The sequence below is a fragment of the Aspergillus ochraceoroseus genome (assembly GCF_002846915.1).
Source record: "Aspergillus ochraceoroseus IBT 24754 chromosome Unknown P175scaffold_2, whole genome shotgun sequence".
Taxonomy (NCBI): Eukaryota; Fungi; Ascomycota; class Eurotiomycetes; order Eurotiales; family Aspergillaceae; genus Aspergillus; species Aspergillus ochraceoroseus.
The window spans coordinates 3,199,186-3,224,247 of record NW_024468477.1 but is presented as its reverse complement, the minus strand read 5'-3'; the positions used below and the strand labels follow the sequence as shown (position 1 = coordinate 3,224,247).

General features: G+C 49.2%; 11 protein-coding genes across 11 annotated transcripts; 1 reads left to right on the top strand and 10 right to left on the bottom strand.

The window, feature by feature from the left end:
- Window positions 1-1,080: 1,080 nt before the first annotated feature.
- On the bottom strand, window positions 1,081-2,355 carry P175DRAFT_0454813 (40S ribosomal protein eS8). The gene is made up of 2 exons (XM_040894585.1): window positions 1,785-2,355; window positions 1,081-1,693 (listed from the first exon to the last, which is right to left on the bottom strand). Exons 1-2 carry the CDS (start codon window positions 1,856-1,858, stop codon window positions 1,165-1,167), a joined length of 603 nt encoding a protein of 200 aa, XP_040754657.1. The 5' UTR covers window positions 1,859-2,355; the 3' UTR covers window positions 1,081-1,164.
- A 120-nt stretch (window positions 2,356-2,475) lies between these two features.
- On the bottom strand, window positions 2,476-3,318 carry P175DRAFT_0499801 (DUF2470 domain-containing protein). Its single transcript, XM_040896818.1, has one exon. The coding sequence runs from the start codon at window positions 3,252-3,254 to the stop codon at window positions 2,589-2,591; it is 666 nt and encodes a 221-aa protein (XP_040754656.1). The 5' UTR covers window positions 3,255-3,318; the 3' UTR covers window positions 2,476-2,588.
- Window positions 3,319-3,778: 460 nt separating this feature from the next.
- On the bottom strand, window positions 3,779-7,604 carry P175DRAFT_0522294 (putative plasma membrane phosphate transporter Pho87; the record flags this gene model as incomplete). The annotated part of the gene is made up of 7 exons (XM_040899247.1): window positions 3,779-4,139; window positions 4,195-4,972; window positions 5,030-5,374; window positions 5,436-6,651; window positions 6,844-7,312; window positions 7,407-7,546; window positions 7,576-7,604. The coding sequence occupies 7 exons, from the start codon at window positions 7,602-7,604 to the stop codon at window positions 3,994-3,996; spliced, it is 3,123 nt and encodes a 1,040-aa protein (XP_040754655.1). The 3' UTR covers window positions 3,779-3,993.
- Window positions 7,605-7,730: 126 nt separating this feature from the next.
- P175DRAFT_0499799 (mitochondrial 37S ribosomal protein uS7m) lies at window positions 7,731-8,876 on the bottom strand. Its single transcript, XM_040896817.1, has 2 exons — window positions 8,330-8,876; window positions 7,731-8,263 (listed from the first exon to the last, which is right to left on the bottom strand). The coding sequence occupies exons 1-2, from the start codon at window positions 8,495-8,497 to the stop codon at window positions 7,838-7,840; spliced, it is 594 nt and encodes a 197-aa protein (XP_040754654.1). The 5' UTR covers window positions 8,498-8,876; the 3' UTR covers window positions 7,731-7,837.
- On the bottom strand, window positions 8,564-9,276 carry P175DRAFT_0164789 (uncharacterized protein). The gene has a single exon (XM_040892485.1). The coding sequence runs from the start codon at window positions 9,125-9,127 to the stop codon at window positions 8,708-8,710; it is 420 nt and encodes a 139-aa protein (XP_040754653.1). The 5' UTR covers window positions 9,128-9,276; the 3' UTR covers window positions 8,564-8,707.
- Window positions 9,277-9,486: 210 nt separating this feature from the next.
- On the bottom strand, window positions 9,487-11,555 carry P175DRAFT_0164933 (calcium/proton exchanger). The gene is made up of 3 exons (XM_040892486.1): window positions 10,887-11,555; window positions 9,984-10,828; window positions 9,487-9,930 (listed from the first exon to the last, which is right to left on the bottom strand). The coding sequence occupies exons 1-3, from the start codon at window positions 11,259-11,261 to the stop codon at window positions 9,846-9,848; spliced, it is 1,305 nt and encodes a 434-aa protein (XP_040754652.1). The 5' UTR covers window positions 11,262-11,555; the 3' UTR covers window positions 9,487-9,845.
- A 796-nt stretch (window positions 11,556-12,351) lies between these two features.
- On the bottom strand, window positions 12,352-15,336 carry P175DRAFT_0432895 (glucan endo-1,3-beta-D-glucosidase; the record flags this gene model as incomplete). The annotated part of the gene is made up of 6 exons (XM_040893568.1): window positions 12,352-12,640; window positions 12,692-12,753; window positions 12,811-14,535; window positions 14,581-14,693; window positions 14,750-15,110; window positions 15,166-15,336. The coding sequence occupies 6 exons, from the start codon at window positions 15,334-15,336 to the stop codon at window positions 12,352-12,354; spliced, it is 2,721 nt and encodes a 906-aa protein (XP_040754651.1).
- A 107-nt stretch (window positions 15,337-15,443) lies between these two features.
- P175DRAFT_0530366 (uncharacterized protein) lies at window positions 15,444-16,683 on the bottom strand (the record flags this gene model as incomplete). The annotated part of the gene is made up of 5 exons (XM_040899783.1): window positions 15,444-15,599; window positions 15,753-16,021; window positions 16,078-16,257; window positions 16,402-16,471; window positions 16,591-16,683. The coding sequence occupies 5 exons, from the start codon at window positions 16,681-16,683 to the stop codon at window positions 15,444-15,446; spliced, it is 768 nt and encodes a 255-aa protein (XP_040754650.1).
- Window positions 16,684-16,810: 127 nt separating this feature from the next.
- On the bottom strand, window positions 16,811-20,011 carry P175DRAFT_0555908 (uncharacterized protein). Its single transcript, XM_040900654.1, has 2 exons — window positions 17,190-20,011; window positions 16,811-17,122 (listed from the first exon to the last, which is right to left on the bottom strand). Exons 1-2 carry the CDS (start codon window positions 19,890-19,892, stop codon window positions 16,940-16,942), a joined length of 2,886 nt encoding a protein of 961 aa, XP_040754649.1. The 5' UTR covers window positions 19,893-20,011; the 3' UTR covers window positions 16,811-16,939.
- A 218-nt stretch (window positions 20,012-20,229) lies between these two features.
- Window positions 20,230-20,692, top strand: P175DRAFT_0432077 (mitochondrial 54S ribosomal protein mL41; the record flags this gene model as incomplete). Its single annotated transcript, XM_040893518.1, has 2 exons — window positions 20,230-20,412; window positions 20,486-20,692. The coding sequence occupies 2 exons, from the start codon at window positions 20,230-20,232 to the stop codon at window positions 20,690-20,692; spliced, it is 390 nt and encodes a 129-aa protein (XP_040754648.1).
- Window positions 20,693-21,563: 871 nt separating this feature from the next.
- Window positions 21,564-25,045, bottom strand: P175DRAFT_0475329 (putative ubiquitin conjugating enzyme; the record flags this gene model as incomplete). Its single annotated transcript, XM_040895238.1, has 3 exons — window positions 21,564-22,317; window positions 22,384-24,775; window positions 24,850-25,045. 3 exons carry the CDS (start codon window positions 25,043-25,045, stop codon window positions 21,564-21,566), a joined length of 3,342 nt encoding a protein of 1,113 aa, XP_040754647.1.
- Between the last annotated feature and the right edge of the window lie 17 nt (window positions 25,046-25,062).

The window sequence follows — 25,062 nt, the reverse complement described above, 5'->3', positions numbered from 1 at the left end:
ATTCAGGCATTGGTTTGCATAAAGCGTTTAATTTCCATTTCGAGCTGAGAACGCAGTACTCTCTGGCTTGTTATTTCCTCTCCTTTATTTCTCATTTTTAACTTTATGTATTCATTTCTTATCTTTTTATCTTCTGCTGCTTGCATATGGACCCCCTTATGCGGCGGGTATCATCATATCATATCCAGGGTATGATGGATATTTTTATTTTTTTTTTTCATTATCTCGCTTTTACTTCATTACTTTTGAGATACCTGTGTTTTCTTCTTGGCTGTATTGCTAATAGGAAGACTTTTCTTTTGTTCACGAGCTTTGTAAAATATTGAATATTTAATGCAACTATACCCAGGCGACAGTCTTGATCAGTTGTAGACTCGAATATAAACTTGGTACTGGCAGATTGGGGTTTACCCTAGTTACTTTTATATATAATGTAAGGAGTATGAGAGTATTGATTGAGGTACAGAACATACTCAGTCCCACCTAATCTCCTAGAGGCAAATCCAAATCCACCATCCAAGGTGTGCATTCACCGGCTGATAATTAACCGGAAAACCACACTCGCATTCACAAAAACCGGCTCCTCCCCCCCCAGCGCAACCAGAGCCAGCGGTAGACTTGTAGATCGGGGGAAGGTGCTGCTGCTGTGCAAAAAGCCCGGCTGTATGGTCTGTTCGGTATCGATGTCGCCGGCGTGCAGGGGGGATGTCGCTGGGTGGGAGGGGAGGAGCGGTAGGCGTTGGAGTAGGAGAGGGGGGGTGTATCTCAGAGGAGGAGGAGGAGGCGGGTTTTTATCATTTTCTTTCTTTCTTTAGTTAGATAGATGAATGAATGGTAGTGTTAATTGTGTTGTTGCTGGTGTTGGGGTAACTACTAAGTTGGTGTGGAAAGTTACTCCATGGTCTACAATTATACAGTCTACAATAACCTAGTAGAGCAACATAAAAAAACAAGTCACATAACTATCATTGACGGTCAGAGTCTACACACATGCTCCCTGGATACTACCCCCCCCACTTCGATCGTAAAAGGCCATCTGTGGGATATACCACCCTTTTACAATGACAAGTAAAGGTTCTCCAAAGGGTTAAAAAAAATAGTTAATTTTTAGCGTATGCGAAATAACATCTTCATTCTCTCAGGGTTTGTCATCTTTTTTTTTTTTTACTTGCGGATGGCACGCTGGTAGAATGCAAGCTCATCGCCCTCCAGGATGTAACCATCAACACGGCCGCTCTGGCCAGGACGAGAGGCAACGACGGCGTACAGGCGGCCGGACTCGAACTGTCTCTCGATGGCGGACTCGACCTTGCCGGACTCGGCGAAGCGAGCGGCCTGCTTCTTCACAACACTGTTGCTCTTCTTCACCTCGGTGGTCTCGGTCTTCTGCTGGCGTCTGCGGCCAATGGGTTGGCCGTAGTGGGCCTCATACCATTGTCTGAAGGGGGCGGCATCGATCTGAACAACGGCGGACTTGGTCAGGGTGTTGGTACGGACCAGCTCGTTGTTGGAAGGGTGGTAGGCAACGACGATGACACGGGTCTTGCGGGAGACACCCTCGGAACCCCAGGAGAAGTTGCCGGAGTCGAGACGGAGGGCACGGAACTTCTGGTTACCACCACGGGTGCGGACCAGGTGGATTCTCTTGGTGCCGATACGGGTGTTAGAAGGCTGGCGACCCTTCTCGAAAGCCCTATTTTCTAGTCAAAAAAAAACTGCTCTTACTGTCTGCCAACACATGATAGGGGAAAAAAAAAAAAAAAAAAAAAAAAAAAGTCGCATACCTCTTCTTGCGGTAGGTGGCCCTCTTTGCACCGGTGGCCGAGCGCTTGTGGCGAGAGTCGCGTGAGATACCCATGTTTGCGGTCTATGAGGGACTATCCACAAAAAGATCAATTAGTATCAAATAACTGACAAAAAGATCCGAGTCAATTCGGATCGCCCTTCGATTCTATCCCCAAGTTGAGCGTGACGCGAGTCGATGGATTGATGGTATTGATGTGTGTGTGTGTGTGTGTGTGAGATAAGAATATCGCGAAGCCTCAAAAAAAGAAAAGACGACAGCAGAATAATCGTAGACTGGTGAATCTCCCCCGTCTGAAACTAATCTTATCCGTCTCTTCTTTTGTCTCCTCAAGGTTGGCTGGCTATGATCGAGTTTCGACAGACTGAATTTGATTGATGTGCGGCACCGACTCGCTCGACAACACGGGGATAGAAGAGATGGGAAATCGAAACAAAGACTCTTGCAGAAGTGATGTTAAGAAGAATACTCACCTCTGAATCCTGCAGCCCTTCACCAGGAACGCAGCGCAAGGGTCGTCGTTGGGTGGTCGAGGAGTTGAGTGCTTGTCGTCGGCGGTCGTGAATTCCGTGTGTGTCTTTCGCTTGTCGAATTTGCCCTATTTTCGTGGGCACTAACCGCGTTAGGACTAGCAGTGTGACCCGTGACCTCGTCTACGCTTTTCTTTTTTGGGAATATTCCTGCCTTGTATCTCAGGCTACATTTGACTACTCCGTAACTAACTACGTACATTAACTAGTAGTTACCTACTAGGTGCAGAGTCCACTCCGTATAGTTACGGAGTCTACAGTATCCCTTCCCTCTTCTTCTCCTTCACCAACTGATCAAACCGATTCCACGCTGTAAACCCCTCAATCACCCCACTCAACACCCAAGCCCACCACAACCCCGAAAACAGGGGCACCCCATGCTTTCTCAACCTCATCCCCGCCAGTAACCCAAGGGCTTCGAATGAATGCGCCACGGCAAGAGTCCACCAAATCCGCGGCGCATACTGGTAATTCAATCCCGCCACCCCAGGGAATCGACGCAGCCCAGCCATTTCGTAGAACAGAGACCCTGGTAGGAAATTGGCGCGGCGGGCGTACACCACATAGGCGGCGAGACAGCATGTGAAAACCGCGAGCTGGACCCCCCGCGGCCCGCGGTATTCTTTGATGACGATGTCCGAGAGACCGAGGCGCTGGAGACACTCCTTGTGCATGGCGACGACGCGGCCGCGGGTCTCCGCTAGGCTGTTCAGCGGGGGGTGGAAGGGGATGGTGTAGCGGGTGCCCTGGGCGCTGATCACTAGGTCCGTAAGGCGGATGTCCTCTAGTTTCGGGGGTTGGGAGGCCCTGGAGGAGACGGAGCAGTAGACTTGTAGGTAGAGAGAGAGAGACCGTTGGTGGTCGGCGTTCATGTGTTTGATAATGAAGTCTTTGCCGCGGGACTGCGTGTCGTCGGCCATTGTTATTACTTTGCTCCAGAGGAAATTGGGACCCTTCTTTTTTTTTTTTTTTTTTTTTTTTTTTGAGAAAATTGAGATTGAGGGGTTGGATAAGTGAGTTGTTGAAACTTGAAGATGGTGGTGGATTTTATTTAACTCTTGGAGATCGAGATCATGGAGCTTGAATACTTGCCAAGCACCTCGGCTCCCACCCAAGTACCTATCTATATATACAGCAACAAGGCTCATCAATTGTAACCAACCTAGATTCACGAGGTATACTGCCGGAAAAATAAAGGAGTTGGAATAACTTCATGGGGATTTGACACTTGGGTTACTGTATGCATTTCTTTCCTTCTTTCTTTTTCCCTTGAGTTGTTTTGTTTTCAACATGGTCTTTTCTCGTCGTTTCTTTGAGCTGGATATGCTGACTTGGATACTATAGTAACTGATTCACTTTCAACTTCTTGATATGATCAATCACAAACCCTAACCCTAACCCTAAAGGATTTCTATGAATGAGGGTTTCTGAATGAGGTTATTCAGGTTGCATCTCTCAATACAGAGTACTGTTTGAATCAGCGTGCCATTTCATTCTAACCACTGCATATGTATCTCTATCTACGGAAAATGAATCAAGAAATCAAGAAATCACAAACAAAAAAATATCCCCCACTCTACCTCTTGCGTAAGCCCATAATATCTCAGCGTAACAACCGTGTAAATATAAGCATAAATGATGCCATTGCATCTCAATTGATCAAAGCCCGGCAACATACATCAGCCCGTATCCGACGGACACGACCACGGCAAACGACATCAGACTGGCGGGAATTCCTCGAGTAAAGAAATGTCGCACTTGCAGATACCGCTGGCCAGTCTGTGGCACTTCCGTCATAATGGCAGCTATTCATTGGTTAGCATCTTCTAGTAAACCTGCAAGGGGGAAAAAAATACATACTCATGTTAGGGAACCCGCTCGTAGGCAAAGCCATCGCGAATGAGCACATCAATGCGCTGGCCATCACCAGCAGATTAGGGTGAGGATCATCCATGCTAACCCCGATCTGTCGGACAAGAGGAAGCATAATCAGCGCAGCGACAGTATGCGAAATAAACGTAGCGACGACCAGGATTAGCGCTGAAAACACGATCAAGACGCCATAAAGACTGAGGTGTTCGACGCGTTCCCGGATCCCATCGGCAATGGTGTGCAGAAGCCCAGATGATGTAACTGCCTTTCCAAGACAAAGTCCACCAGCTGCAAGAATGATGATAGTCCAGAGAAAATTATTGAAATCCTCCTTGTTGAGGATACCGGTTCCGAAAAACAGCACGATGGGGATAATAGCAATCACGCCCATGTCGCCGAAGACATGCTCGAGTTGGTGGCTGCCACACCACAAAGCGATCGTCAGAAGTGTGACAAAGCTGATGAAGTACTGGATCCCGGTGAATTTATCCTTGATTGGCCGAATAGGAACGATGGTGGTATCACGACCAGGGCGGAAAGTAGCCAGTAAAAGACCCCAGATCATCAAAATACAGATGATACAGACAGGAAGGGAGATGAAAAACCAGGTCCCCCAGCTAATGCCTGGATGCATGTTCTGGAGCGCGATAATGTTCTGGGGAGACGCAATAGGTGACGCTGCACCACCAACGTTTGCCGCAAGCGCAATGCCTAGAACCAGGGCTCTGGCAAAGCTGGAATCGGGTGCGAGGTTTCGCAGCAGAGGCTATCCGAGTGGGTTAGCCAAAATAAGGAATCATCCAGCGGGATGATGACTGCTTACCTGGATAATTGAATAGCAAAGAACAGGTGAGGCTACGTTGCTAATCCACATACTGAGAAACATGCTCACAAACATGTTGGTGAGAAGGACAATACTGTGGTTGGAGCCAGCTTTGCTCAGGACAAACAGGGCCATTCGACGAGCAATATCGTACTTGGACAACGCTGCGGCAATGGTAAATCCACCTAGCAGAAGCATGATCACAGGGGTCCACATGGCACTAAAAGCGGCACCGGCGGCTTCCTTAGGGCCTAGGCGCTTGTAAGGCTTCTCTTCTGACTTCATGATACCGAGCAGGACAACGAGGAAAGGAATGAGTAGAGAAGTGACGAAAAGCGGTATCACCTGTTGCCAGATATTTTGAGTTAGCCGGATCGGGGGAGAAACAGGATGTCTGCGCACTTACTTCTGTAGCCCATAACAAACTCACAAACACGAGCATAGCCAGACAGTTTTGCTGCTCGGGGTTTTCCATGATCGGAATGGAGAGTAATGCCGCAAACACGACTAGAATAATGACCAGGGTGGCAAAGGTCAAGCTAAAGAGCCATTCGGGAGGATGGAAGGATCCAAGAGGCGTGCGAAATTCTTTGCCCGGCGGAGCTTGCTCGTCACCTTGTCGCCGTGCTGTTGCAGGATCCTCATCTCCTCCCAGCAGAGTTCGACGAATACCAACGTTGGCCGCCTGAGCCTTCCTTTCAATTCCAATCATCTCTCTCCACACGGTGTTTCGCTCCCAGACCACATGCTCTCTGAGGTGCAACCGAAGTTCCCGTCTAGCCAAAGCTAGGTCGCCCTTGGTCCCCAAATTGGCATACACAGTTTCAACCAAATGAATATCGCCTTCCACCTTTGTCATAGTGGGGTCTGTGAAGGGATAGGCGGAAGAAACGGTAGAGCTCATGTACTCACGACGCAGACTGCGATCAAGGATCTTGTCGAATTTCTTGAGAGCCTTGGAGAATCCAGTCTTGTTCAGTTGAATGTAGGATTTAAGACCACACAGGGAGACATAAACCGCGACGATTCGCTTCTTCAAGGAGATAGCGGTGTTGTATAGATCCAATACTCTTGGATCAGTAAATTGCTCAGATCGTCGACCCATGGCTTGACCGTTGAAATCTAGCCCACTATCGGCCCAAAATGAGCCTCCCATATCCTCCATCCGGCCTTCATCATGGTGGCTGGACCCAGCGCCATGCGAATAGGTTCTTGACGGATGCGAAGGGGGGGGGTCATCATCGCTATCCTCATCGTCGTCGGCAGCTTGTTCACTCGTTGTACTCCGGCGTCTTTCCTGGTCAAATTCAAAGTCACCCAATGGACCAGATCTGGAGCCAGCGCTCATAGTCCTCATTTTCGTCATGGTCTCATTCATGGCGTCCATACTGAGTTCGTCGGCTCGGGCTGAGTAGTCCTCCACATCTTTGATGACGTCTCTGACTTCTTCAAATGTTTCTGCTTCTTTGGCATGATAGAATGAGCATATTTTCTCCAATTCTGCATCTAGGGCCTGCTGAAATATTCTATCCGGGTTTGAAGAGTTGTCCAGTAGCGGCGCAGACTCCACATCGGTAACCTGCTCATTTGCCCGATTTGCCTGTTGTTCTAAAGAATATATTCTAGTGTAAAATGGAAAAGATCGAATCAGCCTCAGGTCAATCAAGAGTTGTCATACTCGAGCGCGGATAACATGTCACACAGCATATGACTCGGAAGTAGACGGGGGAGAAAAAAAAAAAGTGGCATGACAGAAGAGAGGAAAATCCCCCCCCCCCCCCCCCTTCTTCTCTCCCAGGGACGTTCAAACGCACAATTTTTTGAGATTAGAATAGGCAATGTAATATGCACTCCAGTCAGGGACAGCATTGAACTGAATGCTGTGGGAGAACTTCATGGTGGAATCTGCGTCGCGGTCCTTTTCATAAGCGTGGCGACGAACAGCTTCCTTCCAGTATTTGACCTTGACCGATTTACTCCAGCGGAGACGTCCTCTATCTGCTCGAGCTTGTAGCGAGGCTGAAAAATCCGAACCGGGTTGTTGAGTGCGCCGAAGTGACTGAGGGGAGAGGGGCAGAGATGCGGTGGGTAACCTGCGTGGGGTTGTTGCGCTGGTGCGAGGTGGGACAGGGTACTCGACAAGTTCGATGCTTTGCAGAGGAAGCGAGGTTACGCCGTTATTCGCAGCAGAGGCACCCGTCGCAGAAGCGAAGCGTGCCGTACTCTGCGCACCAGCATTCGACGACACGATGTGTAGCGAGGAGATATCCAATCGCTCGTAGGCTGGTTGGTAGAAGAGCCGCTATCGGTGGTACTCACGTAATAGTATTGTTTAGTGTGGCTGTCGGAGAAAAGGCGAGACAGAACACGACTTCACCGACATCGAGAACGCAAAACGAGTGATTGCAGCTCACGAATTTCCCCAAGAAGATGGCGTAGGCAGCATGATAGAGAGTTGAGACGGATCCTTCACCCAAGTCGGCGAGGCAAGGGGAAGAAGGAAGAAGCTTTGACTTCCTGCAGCACCCGGGTGGTCAGGAGCCTACCCGATTGGGAATAGTTTCTTTGGCTTCATCCTCGCGTCTTGTTGAAACACCAACAAGGAGTCGCAAGGAGCAGGATAATGATGACTGTGCTCCAGATGTGATCTCGGATGCGGATGGCCTTGAAATTATGAACCTCAAAAGTCTTAGAATACACTAGTAAAAGAAAAAAAAAAGCTAAGCTGCACCGTAAGGAAATCTACCCTTTCACTTAAAAAAAAAAAAATCATACAAGCAACCCGGATGTCCCCGTATTTTTTCAGATCTACCGACGACCACCGGTCATAGAACCCAAATTCGATCTACCCGCAATACCAAGCTTGTGCACCTGCTCCCGACGATCCCAAACACCGCTACGCCCCTCAGCAACAGCGACTAGCTCATGAGCCACGCGCTGGGCGAAGTGGCTGTCTCGACGCTTATCAGACGCATCGATGATCCACCGGATAGCGGTTCTGCGGCGTTGTCTCTGGGCGAGCGGGACGGGAATCTGCACGGAGGCACCACCACCAGCGATACCCTTTTGCTGACGGATTTTGACCAGAGGTGCAACAGAGTCGACGATCATGGTCAGGTAAAGCACGGGGTTGAGGGGCAGCTGGGGGGCTGGCGGGCCGGGGAGGAGAGGGCGTTTGGGGTTAGGATTGGGAGGGGAGGCGGAGCGGAGGTGGTCGAGGACGAATGCCATGTTCTATATTCCCGCTTGGATGTTAGATCGATCTGTGTGAACTCTAATGGAGGGATTGGGTGGGTGTACCTTCTGAGCGGCGCTCAATTTCCCGTCGCGCATGAGCAGTTTGGTAAACTGCTCCAGAAGCGGCTCGTATCTTGTGCGGAAGTTCTCTGACTTGGGAAGAGTTTCGGGAGCAGCGAATTTCAGACCAGGGCCTAGCTCGGCTGCTTGCTGGGCGACCTGCGAGATCATGCTCTCGACAAGTGCGGCGGAAGCCTGGTCGTTGGGTTGACTGTGCGATTCGAGGTGGCTGCGGCGTACGGAGGTCGAGAATGACCTGGACCCTGAGGGACCGGTCTTGTTCTGGTCCTGGAAGACCTTGGGGGCGTATTTCTGCGCATCCTTGTCGCGGAGAAGGATCTGCGTTGGGTTGCGTTAAATAGATATTCTCGGCTTTTATTTTTATTTTTGCATGTCGACGACGAAGCGTGAAAAATAAAGATAGAGACGGAATCTCACCTCAGAAACCGGCGTTCCCTGCTCCAATTCCGGACTGGAAGGGGTCGCATCACATCTCTTATCCATGATCTTGCTCACTTCCGCGGCTTCCTCGCTCACATGAGGCATCGACTCAGCGGAGCGCTTCACCTCCTCTGCAGACTTTCCTTCACCGGAACCTGAAGAATTCCACCTCCTCTGTACCTGGACCGAGGAGGATAGACCGGATTTCATGCCATTGGTGGCTGATACAATGCAGCGTCTGTTCAGAGCAGTTGCAATGCTGTGTCGGGAGGCATTCGAGATTGTGACGGGGGGAGTGGCATGTTGGCGAATAATAGGGACTGCTGTCCTGGCAGCGAAAAGATTGAGTCGGGGCGGCATCTTTTTCTTTTTTTTTTTGGCTTGCGGTCGATCAAACACACCGCACGATGAATGAAGGTTGGATGAGTCCTCGACTTTCTTTCTGGTCTCGACTTTCGATTCCGCCGGCCGGCGAACGTTTTTCCTCCCGCATATGCTTAGTCATCTGTGTATGCCAAGAATTAGTTAGTTAGTTAATCCATCTGCATAAAGTATATCACTTTTCATGGCACTTTTTTTTTTTCATCCCTTTGAGAACTAATATCTGAAAGGGATCGGATAATCGGTTGATTCCTCTTCAATATTACTTGAGCAGGGGATGGATATAAGGAATACTATAAGTACTCGTATAGGACAAATGTCAGAAACAGATAAATCTACCAAATACAGCGTGCTCAGTAATTCAAACAAAAACCCTAACCCCAGCCCCAAACCAATTTGGCCTCCGCCAATCCCAAAGGAATTCACGGCCCAAAGAAAGTCGCGCGGAAGATAAGAGCTGTCAAGCTATGCTTCCAGGGTTGATTGATATTTTGTAAATTATAAAAGGGACTGGAACCACCGGAGAATAGAGCAACTAGGCTTATTCAGCTTTTCAAGAACATAAGAGAAACATATATCTGTCAGATACAGATAGAAGTGAAAACCTATAGCACAGATCAAATATGTGGCTGTAGCGCAATCGAATGAGGGTAAGAAGGCAAGAATGCTCAGATGCCTTGTGTTGCCTGGCACAGATTTACTGTGCGTTCAGAGTGTGAAAAAGGGCATCTTCATTCACATTGTCTGGGTACACATAAAAAGCGAGTGCCAGAATAACGTACCTAACAAAAGGTTAGCCAATCATTTATTGAAAAACAAGGGGAAATTTACGTACATCCCCAAACATAATCCACCCTCAAGATAGTTGGACTTGCCATCCTGGATAAGGAATGTAACAACCAGTCCAGAGATGAAGAAAGCCACCGTTTCAAAGATATGGAAATGAAGGGACATGGGCACATCCATGATCCAGCCCAGGATCACAAGGAATGGGGTGACGAAGAGCGCAATCTGAAGACTGCTTCCGATGGCGACACCAATGGCAAGGTCCATCTTGCCCTTGTACGCAACCACCACTGCTGTGACATGTTCTGCAGCATTTCCAACAATCGGGATTAAGACCAGACCAATAAAAGTACGGCTCATGCCTGTCTTCTCCACGATACTGTCGATACTACCAACAAGATAGTCCGCACAGATGGCAACCAGAATGGTCACGATGACCAAGGTAACACTGGCAGCCCATGGACTGAGCAGGTGTTCTTCCTCATGCTCTTCGTGCTCTTCCGGGTTCTCCGGGTCAATAAGATCATTGTTGGTTTCTTCGAAGAGCCGGGCATGCGACTTCAGCTGAAAGAAAAGATACATGACGTAAAGGATCAGAAGGATGATGGCCGTCCAGTGCGACAAGAACAAGATATTCTTCATCTTTTCGTCTGCGTTCTTCGAGGAGGATAAGGAGGCGTAAAGGGTGGCAGGGATGATCAGGGAAGCGGAGGAGACGGTCATGAGAGAGGACATGGTCGATGCCACGGTGCTGTTGAACGACTGCTCGGAGAATCGGAGGCCACCGACGAAGAAACAGCAGCCCAAGACCAGCAAGATGTTGGAGAGAATGCTTCCCAGCATGCTCGCCTGGACGACACGAATCTGGTTGTCCTTCAGAGCAATGATACTAACCTATCAACGACAATTATTAGACCCGATGAAGAAGACCTCAGGAAGAACAAAAACATACAATCAGCTCGACCGCGTTTCCAAAGGTTGCATTCATCAATCCACCCAGAGCCTGTCCCAAAGTTGCAGCCAGCTCCTCGGTTGCAAAACTCAGCAGCGACGCAAGCGGGACAATAGCTAAAAAGTTCAGCGCGAAGACAACGGTGCTATCCCACTCAAGGGCACCCGCAACGATACCAATTGGGACGAACACCAGGAGAACATTCACATAATCCCGGACGAGCGTGGCCCAGGCTAGCCGAATGACCTGAGTTGGCCATGTCGACCAATGTCGCTCACGCTTACGCTGAACTGAGTCTTGACGAACAGAAGCACTGATCAGGGCCTCTCTCTCGTCCGGCTCCGCGGGACCGTTTTCCGTTGAAAACCCAGTCATTCTTCTTGGTGGACCCAAGCTGTGTTTTCGAAAGGCTGAAAAGATATTTTTCGATGCTGTCGCTGATGAATAGGTGGCTGTGTTAGCGCAAGGTGTAGGGTTCCTGCGTAGTGTGGCTAGAGCGAGAAAGGTCTAGAAGATGACGGGAAATGGGATGAAATGTGGGGAGATATCAAGTGTCAACCAAAGCAAGAGAGAAAACGATAGGGCAAAAAAGGGAAAGGGGTTGTTGAAGGAGAGTTCTGTTGTTGAAAGAAAAGCAAGCTGAGTCGGGAAGCTCGGGTCATTACTGTGAGGATGGATGATGGATGGAGGAAAGAAAGAAGCGGAAGAACAGCCAAGGATGGTGTGATGATGATGATGAAAAGAGGGGAAGGGAAGATTCGATGAAATGAGAGAAATGAAACAATCAGTTTTACTGGCATCAATCAAAAGGTTGCACCTACACATTGAGGAAATCCACGGTCTGTGGCGGACGAATCCACGGGCGCCAAAAAAGGTCAGGATGTGGAAGTTGGAACTGATGAAAGATACTTTTTGCTACCAGGGGGGCAGTAAAGAGATTTAGTGAGAGGGACAAGGGTTGGAATGAGAGCAAGGTCTGGAATTGGATTATACCATCGTGGAGGAAGAAGACAAGAAAGAAAAGGATGTGGCTGGAGGAACCTTGCCAAACCTAAACCAGGCATATATACGCATCGGGTTTTCAGGATCAGACCTGGAGGTGGATGGATGGAGTTTTCCTGCTGCTTCTATTGGGTTATCTCGCATCAGCCAAGAAGTTCAAGATGCAACCATTCCTTTGCACAGCCTCACTCTCTCCACCCAAGTTTGAGTCTCTGTATAACTACAGAGTCACCATCTATTTACCATTCTTTCATTCTGACATGCTTCCAAGAGATATCGCATCTTATTCAAATATATCAAAATATCTATACTGCAAACTGGAAATCATCATCGTTATACGTCTATATAATTGAAAGACAGAACAGTGGATTTGCCAAAAAAAAAAAAAAGAATGGAATATCGGCTAAATTATTAGGATGGTCCTCCACCAAGTCCTGCGGACGGATTAGTAAAGACGAATCGCTTAATAACTAACTCTCTCTGGAAACTCACCTGCGGCGTATGCCAGATACCATGTGCGGGACGCGCCCCCGTCAATCCAACTGTAGTCAAAGTTGGATTGGGCGAAGAAGTTCCATGAAGAAGCAGGGCGAATCAGAGCTAGATTCGCATAAAGCACTCCCTTCCATCCGCCAGCCACATTTTCAGCGGGATCAGAAGCCCCCGAGGCGAACATGGCGTCCCATTCTTCCTGCACGAATTTCTGACTTCGCACGTATGACGAAGAGGGTAGGAGCGGCAGCATGTGGATGCTATGGAGAGAGTGAGTAATGATCAACAGAGGGAAGAACAAGGAACCATACCCTTGAATATACTCGAGGTTGTTCCCAAAGTAGGTTGTGTGGTCTATTTTATTTTCGAACAACTGTAGGTTCTGTTAGCAACCCGGCCGTCCCCAGTTTTGAGGGGGCAAGCTACTTACAATCCCGGTAACCTTGTTGGCGATAAAGTTGGCGGGCTGGTTGGTGTTGTCACTGTCCATTAGGAAGTAATTGTGCAAGCTACGCCGCAAAATACCGAGCATCAAGTTTCCCCTTGCTTCCATGCTTGCATCTCCAATGGTCTTTCCCCACATTTTGAGTGCATACGCAAACATCGTATCCTCCGACGTAGACTCCTGATCCTTTCCATCAAAGGACTCAAAGAGGCCTTTGGCCCACGAATGACCATGATACCAGTCGAATGAACGCGAGAACGGGAAGAGGGGATCGTCCGCAGCGGCGTTTCCCGCGTCACGGACAAGCATGTTCACCCAATCTCGGTTGTTCGGGAGCCAGCTCGGATCAAGGCGCCCGATAATGGCGGCTGCATGGATAAAGTAGCCGTAGTGGAAGTGATGATCATTATACAATGTGTTACCAAAGTCGGCCCCAGTAGAGCCTCCGTTGTAACTGGCGGACGATACAACGCCCTTCCAGACAGTGTCATAAACGAGCGGATACTGTTGGCCGTTCTGAATGAAACGGGCATAGGCCTTCTTCAAGTTTTCTAGAGCGGGAGCTGCCGAGGCGTGGTCACCGAGTAGCTGGTCGACGGTATATATCAAGGTAGCAAACTTGCTCAATGCCTTGCCGCTGTAGTACATGCTGTTGAGGTTGGTTTGGTTCTCGATACTCTGCTGGAGTTCAACTGCGGCTACACTCGCGATCACTTGTTGGGATGCCGCGGTGAGGAGAGGAGAGCTTCCTGCGGCAGGGGTCCAGGGTGCGAAATCCATAGTCACTGGGAGATCGGGCTCTGTCATTGTCCAGTACTCTCCAATTACTGCCGTGGCAATGCCCTTCGTCGTGGTCCTAAGGGTAATGTTCGTCATTCGGTCTTTGGTAGTAGAATCGAATGCCGCAACATGGTGAGGCAGAGCAAACATCATCAGAGGAGTGTTTTGGACATCCTTGCCCGACTTGGCCCAGGCAAGGCGATATGAACCAGTATTGTTCGTGACCGAGCCAGACACCGCTGCCTGTACAGGGAAGACGCCAGATGAGTTGTCGAACAGCTTTTCTCCAGAGGTGCCTCCCGGATTCTTTGCGACTTGAATTGTGCCTGACCATCCAGCAGGGCCCTGTAGATTAGTTGTAGATACCAACTTGAGATCGGGATCTTGCCCATTTTCTGGGGTGAGATAAAGAAGCCAGACAGTGCCGTCCGATAAAGTTGCACGGTATTTGAATATACCGGGTCGCGGAGAGCCCGCAGTAACCACTTCACGGAAATAAACAGCGCTTTGAATGACGGGCTGAAGCTGAGTGTAAACTGCAGTAACATAACCCATGCCCTGTACCACCGGGAAGACTATGTTCTGGGATGAGCCTGCCTGTGGTCGGAGTACGGCGTTGGCTGAGAATGGCAAGGGGTCTTCTGTGGTTAGGACTGTCGAACTTGAGAGTTCTGTGGCTGACAAAACGACAGATTGAATCCCAATCGGGTTGATATAGTATGATACCGGGTTTCCCGGGATATGAGAATTTGTTGGCCCGTTAGCAACTAGGTTGTATTCAATGTGCGAGACAGCCATGCCCCAGCTTTGCAAAATGCCGCTTCCTTTCGCCCAGAACACTGAGTACGGGTGAGTAAAGGTCGCATTGCTTTGGGTACCTAGAAAGAACCCAGCATAGAATTTATTGGTCTCAATTGGGCCGGTTGAGTTCTATGAATGTTAGCGGAGCCACTGAGCCTGTCTCATATAACTTACGATGCCGGTTTTAGCTACTGGATGGTCGTTCCTTGCAGAAACCACGGAGGGAATCGCACCCGTGGGTAGAGGGATGAATACGTCTTGATTAGTAGCCATCGTGATGAAAGAACCTATAATCATAATCAAGTTAGCGTGGGAACGATATAATGTCCCTCCAAAAACAGACCTTGTGCTACCTGCAAAGGCGTACTTGTCGGTGTATCCGAGGGGTTTGGAGTAACTGATTGACTAGATCCGATAATCCAGCTGGAGGGCGGCCTTGTTGAGAATAAATCGTAGATGTGATTATCACTGGATGTACTTGGCTTAGGTCTCGGTGTTGGCGTCCACCAGGCTAATGGTTCTGGTGGACTACTGGGAGCTGCGTCCGAGTCGTCTAGATTTATGCCTGGGAGCAACCAATCTAGCAGCGTATCTGAATCGCCAAGGGTATCAAGGAGATCAGAGACATCAAAAGGATTCCCTGAATCTGTTGGGGTGGGCTCTACATATGGATGGCCTTCGTGCTCAAGTTTGGTTGGATAGAACTATATGTCGTCAGCAGTGAATAGAAACCTGGGCAATAGATGCGAGTATACTCACACCTTGTGTTTCAGGAGGTAGCAGTCTTGCACCCTGTGTAGACGGAGGATACTGAGTCTTGAGGGATGTGGGCGTCTCCAATCTCGTAGGTCTTGGAGCGGCGTATACTGTTCTTGCAGCGAGTAGCCATATTAGCATGGTGGAAGGAGACCACGTTGATCTGGACTCCATCTTGAAATGATTGTAATGGGGACGTTGAATTATGCAACAAAAAATAGAGAGAGAGAGAGATATATATATATGGAATCAATGAAGGAGTGAATGTAAGAGGCACCACATTAAAGTGAGATGCCGCCCTTTTTGGATGAAGAATGAATGTTGATATCCTTGTCTGGTGCGGAGAGAAGCTTGCCACGGGTCCTGGAATAAAGGAGTGTCGCAGGTTTAATTCTAGGTAAAGGAGGGGAATACAGCAATCGCTGGACAACAATGCACTATGAAAAGGGCAGGGGAAGTAGTAGAGAGCGTGATAGGACCCGTTACCGATACATGAGCGAGGTACCCTACTGACAGCTCGACTGCAAAGGAAGGACAGGACGGAGACCAGCACAGATCAAGAACATTTGGAATCAAGTAAAGTGGCTTACAAGGCTTAAATATGAGCGGATCTCTAGCAATTTGCGAGGAATCTTGCTAGTGCCGAGCAAACACGCCCGCTTGGAAGAGGCGTAGGTGTACGCGTGGGGGAGAGACAAAAGTATCACGAAAATGCAGATCTGCGCAGATGTGAGTATATGAAATAGCCCCGAGGCAAAACAAACAACATTGGTGGTCACCCGAAGAGGGTAAAAAAATGCAGGGTCGAGGACCTGGAATGCTCCCACCAAGCCACCGAAGCTGTATCTCTGGAGTGGGCCTTGGAGGTGTTTTAAAGGCATAGGTCACACAGGAGCATTCACGGAGATGACTTACTTGGAACGACTGATTGAATCATTTGATAGAAACCTGCTGTGTATGTCGAGATCTCCGAATGACGGGGGTGTGTGTGATAGTTGGAGAGTCCACAGAGGGTGGTGGAAGAGGAATGAGGGATGTGGAGCAAGGCAGCAACAGGAGAGGCAACGCGGGACACTAAAATAATCTCGATAGCTTCTTGGTCAGCGTCAGTCGAGTAACTAATTCATTAACTAGAGATACCTGATACCTCTTATGAGCCACCCTCTTTTTCTTTTTTCGATATTCGCGATGACCAGGGATGACTGAATTTTGCTTGCCGCGTGTCCATTGTTTACCAACGGCTTCGAGGGTTGGCGTCGTGGTTCTCCAGGAATGCGCCCCAAAGCTTGAGCTTGCCCTTCCCATGCTCCTAATTCCCAATTGATTGTAATGTTGTGGTGCAATCCATGCCATGAGGTGCCACCGCCCCAAATGTGGGTGTGGATGCGTTCATGGAAACCTCGAAAGGTCGCAGTTTATACCCCGCACGGCCTTGATTAAGACCTCAGCAGACCAGATCATCCTCTCCTCTAAAACACTGCTTATTCGGTCGAGGCTTGGAAGATGACCAACCATGGGCATTTTGAGGCTAGACAGCATCATGCTACGTCTATTGAAAGAGTCTATCTAATCCTAGATCGGCACAGCACACACATCCTTATTCGATTTTAGCTTCCTATATACGCCGTATACATATTAATATGACTCGGGATCGTGATAATGCAGAATAATCTATGATCGACACAGGAAATCGAGAGACATGGGTCGTAGTTCTTGTAGACCCCCCCCCCCTCTCTCTCTCTCTCTCCACCAAACGGACGGACAGCCGGTCTCGAAACTAAATCGTGGGCTTCTCCATCGGCTTGATGATGCCCTGCTTGATCATCACACGAGGCTTGGTAGACACCTGGAAACTTTCCTTGGTAGACCATTCGGGGCCTATAGGGATGCGAAGAGACCTCTCGTATTGTTGTCGGCTCTCGAAGGGGTGAGGGAGCTGGGTCGCTAGGTACTTATTGTTCTATATTGGAGGGTAAACGATGTCAGTCAACTTGTCACGAGGTGGTTTCGAACAGGGTCTTCCTTACCTTCTTGATGCGTTTTTCATTGATGATGACCCGTGAGAGTTTGGCATCTTTTCGATTTTCAGGCTTTACTCCCTCCACGGTGGTCAAGAACCGCTTCTGTCGCTTCTGCTGCTTCTTGCTCACCCCGTCGCCGGTCCAGCTGCCCCAGCCCGGAAGGGTGTTGTCAATCACCTGGTCACCTTCCTCTTTGACAGTGTCTAGCTTTTCCTGCTCGAATTCTTGTACGACCTCATCCCCAGCGAAGGCTCGTTTCACGAGGTCATGGTTCTTGAGAAGGACTGGCACACTCCGTTCGTCATCACTGTCATACTCTCCGTCTGCGTCGGTTGGTGGCGGCGGTTTCGAAGACTTGGCCTTGGGAATTACAGCACCCTTCTTTAAGCTAGATTTCGCTGACCCCGTGCCGACAGGCGTGATGTCGATAGTCTGGGACGAGTCGTCTGCGGTCGTACGACGGTTGTTTCGAGTTGTCTGCACTAACCAGGGGTTCTCTTCTTCGGCATCAGGCTCGTTCTGAGCACTCACCTCGTTTGTGGGGCGTGCAAGAGGTTTGTTATTCGCTTTCGAGGCTGGCTTCTGGGTGGAGGGGCCGCCGACCTTGATCTTTGCATCTTGGTCTGTATCTAGCTCGGGCTCATCCTCGGATCCCATTGCTTCCTCGAATTCGTTTTTAGCTTGCTGTTTCGTGCTCTTGTCGAGTTGGGATTTTGTCTCCTCTGAATGACCAAATTTACGACGACCAACTTCAGACTCAGCCTCGGATTGAGACTCCTCTCCATGTAGTTCACGATTAAGTCGTCGGATTTCGGCATCATTTTGTGCTTTGCGGGATGCCTCGGCGTTTTGCATGAACTTCATAGAGAACAGCTTAGCGTGAGGGCCCTGGGTTTCCTGCTCGGCCTCGTCGCCTCCTTCAAGCTTGTTTAGCTTTTTGAGCAGCTTCTGTTTTTCGACATCAGAGCCTTCCTCGTCCCAGGGGTTCTCCTCGTCCTCCTCCGAGCTGGATGATCCTAGAAAGTCATCGTCATCGCCCCCTCTGACGCGTTTTCCCTCAATCCTCTGACGCAACTCCTCTTCCCTCTGCGCCAGGTCGACAGCACCATGTCGGGCGTCTTCATCCCATGCCGTTCTGCCGGTCTGTTTCAAGCTCTTTGCCCATTTACTTTCCTTGTGCTTGGAGCCCATTCTAGCCTCGGCTCTTCGTCGTTCGTTCTGCTCTCGTTCCTGCTCCTCCAAGTCGACACCGGCCTCGAGAAGGGCTTGTCTCTCCTTTTGCTCCAACCTCTCCTGTTCCTTTCGGTGTACCCGGCGGTACGACTTGCTCTTGATTTTCTTAATTCGCTTGGCTCGCACTTCTTCTCTGAAGAGTAGGTCACGACGCTTGCGCAATTCTGCTCTTCGGGCTCGGATCTCCTCAATCGGCAGCTGGCGACCCTGCAACTCCTCGAATTCTTGGACTTGGTCTTCGCCAGATTTCCCCTTGGCGTCGGTAAGTCCACTCTCGACAAGGATATTTTGGATTGTGCTTTCCAGGTCTGTCTTTGCCTGAACGGCACCCATACGGTGGGACTGCTGTGCGTCGGGATCGGGCAGGGGGAACATGAGATTTTCCGCCCTGCGATTGGCCTTGACTGTCTCGATCCAGCGACCAAGAGTTTCCTTGCTCTTTTCGTATGCGGCTGCTCGATCAAGACGATCCTGTTGCCGTTTCGCAAGGGGAGCATCTAGTTTTCCAGGGATCCCGGCGGAAGCTGTGGGGCCAGTGACGGTTGAATCAACATGTTTTAAAGAGCTCTTTAGGCGGGAGTCGGTAATCGACGAGAGGAGGTCAGCTACGGTTAGCTTTTTGGTAGAGGTTAATCCGAATTCTGACGGGGTAAGATGTTCTTGCCCGGCTTGTGATTTTCGTGTTTGTTTAGAGGCAGCATTTGTACCCATAGCATCCACAAAACTCTGTAGTTTCGAGAGGCCATCTTCGTTCCCAAGCTCCTCTTCAGACAACGACAGATCGTCATCGTTGTCATCCTCGGAGAGATTGCTGTCTTCGCTTTCGGAGATATCACCATCCGAATCTTCACTCTCGGCGGCTTTTTTGGCCTTCGACGATGCCCTTTTAGCCTCTTCTGCTTCTTCTGCGGCGTTCATGTCCCAAGCGCTGACCAAATCAATTGCGTCCTCGCCGAGATCATCATCGTCGTTAAGATCTTCATCTGCGTCCGACTCATCCCCTTCGGACAGATTCAATTCCTTCCTGCGCTTCTTATGGGCATCTGCGTTTGATTTGCCCTTGAATGTCGAGCTTCCCCGGAATGTAAAGCCTTCAAATCTTTCCTCATCACTTGAGCCCATGGCTTCGTCGCTATCCAACTCGCTGTCGTTATCGCTGTCCACCTGACCTATCTTCCATCGATGACCTTCACCATCGCTGCCCGCATTCGAGCCATCGTCTGAGTCGTCACCGACCCGACGACGTTTATTGTCTGGGCCATCTGAATCTGCGGCATCGCGCCCGGTGTTCCGCTTGCGTTTGAACAAATCGTCATCGTCGCCTAGTCGGCTACGCCGGATTTTGACTCTGGTGGGATTTTCTTTCTCTGCGATAGCAAGAGCATTCAGAATCTTTCCAGATCTTCGCTTTACTGTGGGTTGTTTCTTGAACGCTTCGTCTCGGGGACCGCGCTGCTGAGTTTGCTTGCGAGGCATGGTGGTGCGCTCGGTGGAAACGAAATAGACAGCGGAAGCAAATTAAAAACAAGGATATCTTATAACGAAACAAAACCCATCTGAGAGCTTTGTAAATAGCTGCTCAGGCAAAAAGCGTGGGGTGGTTTGGAACGTTTTTTTTTTTTTTTTTTTTTCTATCTTGCAAGATGGGCAGAAAAAAAAAATAATTTTCTTGCCAAGGCGGAGAGCATCTTCTTCTTAGCGCACCTGCCAACTTTCAGCAACTCAGAAACCTTTCCGGCCGTCAACACCGACAATCGGATGAAGGAAATCGTTGAATGAGTCCTGGTATTATCGATTCTCATAACTTGGCACAATGGTTAAGCCTTCACCAACGATGATGGCGCGTCTGCGCCTGACCACGAAGCAGGTCAATGGTGGTTACTACAAGGGAAACCGGACGGGATCGATGGGATACTTCGCGAAGAACGGATCTTATGTGATCGACTGGAAGAAGGTCCGCACCTACGTGGTGCCTGAGAATCTGAATGAATTCAAGGTGCGTTCTTTCGATCTTTAGGTTGACGATAATCGATGCTGGTGGCCCAAGACTAACATAACATGTCCCGAAGCTCACACCCTTCGTGACAAAACGCATGGCCCCGACAAGGAGCAAGTACACCAATGATCTGGAGAAGAATAGCAAGATCATCACCGTTGAACGCGCTTTCGGGGGCAAGGATTATCTCGATATGTGGGCATCGGACAATGGACAGGAGGTTCTCGAGCGGGAGCGACTGGAGGAGGAATCGGCATCCAGCGGAGCGACTCGCCAATAAACCACCTTGTGCAACGGACGAAAGCTTTGCAGAATCCAAGGCCCCTTTCGAGCCACAACGCTGCACAACTCACACATATCTCCCCGTAGACATCCCGGGGCAGAGGAGGGTGACCGGCCTTCGAAACATGGGGCTTACGCCGACGATCGGATCCTATATCTAACCGTACGATCACCATCGGTTGTATTATTATATGTACAGTATTTGAGGCATCAGGCGAAGAAGGATATATCACAAAATGGTTGGCAGAGGAGAAATGGTGCCGCTGGCCCTTAAGACTCCCTGGCATGATATTGGTTTGCGGCGTATCTCTGGGATTGTTCACATAGCACATGTTTGCTTTTCTTTGTCGTTTTCGATGTGGTTGTGAAGATTCAACGTACATGGAAATCTTCATTTAAATACCCTAAATACAGTTCGAATATTCTTACCTTGGTTTCTATCTTAGCTGGGAGGTGGAATGAATCCATAGGAATTACGAGGAGTAGTCTATCCTCTCTAAGCCAGGCTCTTTGTCTTGATATAGATTTTATGCATGATCATCCGTATATTAGGTTGATATAATCCAATTTAGCACCAATCAAGAAAATAGATACTCAAGGGCTTATATTCCCTAATCTAGGTTTGCTTAATATTGTGAAGTGAAGCCTCAAACGAAAGAAAAGACAAATACTCGATTCGGCAGGTTTAGTTAACATTCTAAACATGGAGAGAGAAGGAGGATCTACCGAGGTACTTGGTTGAATTGCTCCTGAAAACGTGTAAAAACCTGCTTCCAATCTTCGTTCATATTGTAAATCCTAAAAGAAATTATGGTGAAACAGCAAAAAAGTACCTAAGGTCCTTTGGAACTGGACTCGTATGCACCGAATTAGGTCCATGCGAGTTGGTTGATGTCGTCCGGGACATTCCAGCCGTGGCATATGCATACCCTCTTGTACTCTGCGATCGCCTCGCTTACGGTGTAGTCTTTCCCCCAGTTTTTAGGGTCCAGTCGCGCTGGCTGTGGCACTGGGTTCAGAATCGCCATGCGGACCTGCAAGAGGACGCTTTCGATGGATGAAGTTGGTAACCAGCCCGAGTTCGTCAGTAGCTCCATGCACATGGCGCCCCCGGCTGTTATGTGTCCACCACCACCACTGCTGAATCTGAGAAATCGGGGACGAATAATACGGACAAAAGGCGGAGATATAGGGAATTGCGAAGGATAACGAATCTCTAACACAATGCTTGTCAAGCCAGCCGAATTGAAATCCCGCGCTAGCGGATGATTAGGATCGAAGCTGTGTAGCTCGACGATCCACTGGTAGACGTTGCTGATCAGATTCTCGTTGATGTACCAACCCAATTCATGCATGGGCTCTTTCTTCTGTGTTCTTAGCGCCACTCGGAGTTGCTTCTGCAGAACCTTGGTAGCCGTTGGCGTTGCGTATGTGGGGTCTCCGAGTAACTGCACGGATGATGGATCAAGGCTACCTGGTTTGAAGTCTGTCTTTAGTACGGTGCTTTGAACGAGACCAGTGGATTTGGGTTGCTCGTGGCCAAACCCCTCTTCAGAGTCTGAGAGGAGAAGAAGTTGGTCTTCCATCAGCGTTGCAATGCTGTCGGCATCGTCATCATTGGTACTGTTTCCTGTCGCCAAAATTTCCTGTCCTTGAGGTATTTTGAGAATCGATTTTAATTCTTGTAACCGAGCCGCCTTTTTTTTGGTTTTCTTCTTCACTTCTCTTGGTGATGTATGTATCCGGTGACTATTCACAGCTGATAAGGGGATCTTGATCTGCTGTTGCTGTGGCCCTCTGACTAAACATGAGGGATCTTGATCATAGATATTTGAGGGCTGTCGAGGTTTTGATTTATCCAAGCTCTGGGGGATTGTTTGGCACTTGACAAAAAGATATCTTGGTTGAATCCAATCCACATCCCCCACGACATAATGAGGTCTAGAGGAGACATACTCCGCAGGCGCATTGACTACCTCATTCAATGATATAGCGGTTGAGCATTTCAAAATACTCTGAGGCCACTGCCAATTCTGATACACTGGTGAAAAATTTCGATTGCAGTAACCAGTGGAGACAGAGAAGTCCTGTGACATGTATACGCCGTCACCAAACTGCCGGCCATTAACGATCTGCTTGTAATGAAGCCCTTCTCTTAGGATCCCATGCCAGTTGCACATTGGACTTCCATGCCAGGCGAAAAGGGTCGGGTATTGAAGTTGAAGACGCAAAGCAGTGCGAGTGACAGACGCCACAAATCGCTCTTCCTTATCTGGCGCTCCCTGTGCAAATCTGAATTGCAAATACGACTCCATGCCGGAAACCTGATGTTCCGGGTCATCGTCATAAATTATGACGGACCGGTTTGAGCCAACAATCCATTGTAGCAGAAGCAGTGCGGATGGAGATATTCGATGCTGCCATTGAGCAAGCGAGGCCGGCTTCGCCCCGTACCACTCGTCGACGAAAGTTTTCATCTCTGTCACACTAGGGAGGGTATCTAGCAGTGATAGAAGAGCCTTTAACTTTTGATCATTCCCGAGAGAATCAAAGTTGGTATCGTAGACCACAAATCGTACTAATTCTCCATGGAGACTCCCTTCCCACTCTTTTTGATCCGTCGTGATATTCCGAAAAATTGGATATGATAGGCAGATGTCCGGCCATTTAGAGACATCTTTCACGTAAGCATGTAGCTCAGGAGGCTCCCCCTGTGTACCCTGGGCTACAGGAAGCATGACAACAATCCAATCGCCGTGCTTGAGGTTGATTGAATTGCCTACACGAAGACATAGGCCGCTCGGTTCCGTAGTGAACATCTGTCCTTCATAGGCTTTCCACGTGATGGAGTTGCTTGTAGGAGGAGGAATCTTCAGCTGGAGGCCATTGGGAAGGTTATTTAGTTTTCCGGAAACGATGCTGGTGTATGCAAAGCTAATGAGTAGGTCAACCACGTACGGCTGGGACGAGATCTCCCACTCCAAGCTAGGACCCATCCCGAGGGCTAAGTATTGATACAAGCAAAGGCCATTTGAGCAGATAAACGGCTTAATAGCTTCAAACCCTGCGTTGATCTTGCAGTAGCAATTGAGGCAGAACTCTGTACACTTCACAAAGCGGCGCAGGGTGAACTGCATAGCTACCAGGAGCAAAGACATATCGGAACGGTTCTGGACGTTGGCAAGATGATCGGCTACTAGAAATGCCGGTGACGACGCACTCCAGTCTTCAACCTGAAAGTATTTGGGGTTCTCTCTTTCTCGAATATCTGTGATTTTTCCTTGACCATCGCTCACATATAATTCCGCACCGGTCCAGGAAAACCCGTAGTCAAGGCGGCATTTGACTATGTGGAGGAAACGCTCGTTAAGGAGGGAGTTGAGCGATTTCCCAATGAATATAGGGTTCAGAGCCGGCTCTAAATTGGTGACTTCATTCACATCTGCGGGCTTTTGTGCTTCTTTGGAGGCAAAAATATGACGCGCGCAGTTGAGACTCGGCTTGTACGACTCGCAGACACCAACATACATTTGGATAAAGCCTCCTTCTGCCCCTCGGCTGGAAACAATGTCGGCCAATGGTCGATAGTTTTGCGGGTAGCGAAGCAACAGTACAAAAAAGTCTGTAGGGCGAACATTCCACGCTTGCATAGCTTCCACTGATATGCCTAGTTTCGCAATACGCGACGAGGCACACAAGATAACCGCCCCGTTTAGTTCACCCAGATATCCAACACGCAAACCAGCATTTCGAGCCTTACGAAGGTCCGATCGTATGTTCTCCCGCAATTCTCGATCATCGAATCTTGGGCTAAAGTCCTTTTCGTCCTCCATCTCCCAATCCATTTCGTCATAGGCATCTTCAAAATCCTGGTCACTATCATCTTGCAATCGATCCCACTGGCAATCACCCCCTAGAGTAGCCTCATCTAAGCACTCTGAGATAGCCTTCAAAAAGTCTCGAACAGAAAGGCCATTCCACGAGGATTGTGAGGCCTCTAGAATCATAGGGACTGCTTCAGGAACCTTATCATTCTCGATATAGGCAAAGTATTGGTGGCTTTCTGGGTATTCTGATGTATCTGTGCGAGAGGTCAGTAAACAGCCCAAGACAACCCGATCGGTGACCCAGAGCTCAGTGATTCTGTCTACTCACCTGGGACTGAGACTTGAATCTTGATTGAATTTGAGTTGGAAGGAACTCTGTAGGTAAACGCGATAAGTCCATCTTCACTGCCGCCCCTCACATCGGCCAGTCGGGGGAAGAGCCCGGGAACACAAGCTTGGACCACATCTCTCTGGAAGTCCTTCCGGGACATGGTGTGTTGTAGTGCTTGCTGGGGAGCAGCCATGACTTAGCATGGATAGA

Bases quoted from the DNA above. Each gene is read 5' to 3' on its own strand.
- P175DRAFT_0164789 (XM_040892485.1), bottom strand. From the start codon at position 9,127: ATGCCGCCCCGACTCAATCTTTTCGCTGCCAGGACAGCAGTCCCTATT.
- P175DRAFT_0499799 (XM_040896817.1), bottom strand. From the start codon at position 8,497: ATGATCTCGCAGGTCGCCCAGCAAGCAGCCGAGCTAGGCCCTGGTCTG. The intron at 8,264-8,329 runs GTACACCCACCC...GCGGGAATATAG, and splicing joins AATTGAGCGCCGCTCAGAAG to AACATGGCATTCGTCCTCGA.
- P175DRAFT_0454813 (XM_040894585.1), bottom strand. From the start codon at position 1,858: ATGGGTATCTCACGCGACTCTCGCCACAAGCGCTCGGCCACCGGTGCA. The intron at 1,694-1,784 runs GTATGCGACTTT...ACTAGAAAATAG, and splicing joins GCCACCTACCGCAAGAAGAG to GGCTTTCGAGAAGGGTCGCC.
- P175DRAFT_0499801 (XM_040896818.1), bottom strand. From the start codon at position 3,254: ATGGCCGACGACACGCAGTCCCGCGGCAAAGACTTCATTATCAAACAC.
- P175DRAFT_0555908 (XM_040900654.1), bottom strand. From the start codon at position 19,892: ATGCCTCGCAAGCAAACTCAGCAGCGCGGTCCCCGAGACGAAGCGTTC. The intron at 17,123-17,189 runs GTAAGGAAGACC...CCTCCAATATAG, and splicing joins ATGAAAAACGCATCAAGAAG to AACAATAAGTACCTAGCGAC.
- P175DRAFT_0164933 (XM_040892486.1), bottom strand. From the start codon at position 11,261: ATGACTGGGTTTTCAACGGAAAACGGTCCCGCGGAGCCGGACGAGAGA. The intron at 10,829-10,886 runs GTATGTTTTTGT...TGTCGTTGATAG, and splicing joins GAAACGCGGTCGAGCTGATT to GTTAGTATCATTGCTCTGAA. The intron at 9,931-9,983 runs GTACGTAAATTT...ACCTTTTGTTAG, and splicing joins GGTGGATTATGTTTGGGGAT to GTACGTTATTCTGGCACTCG.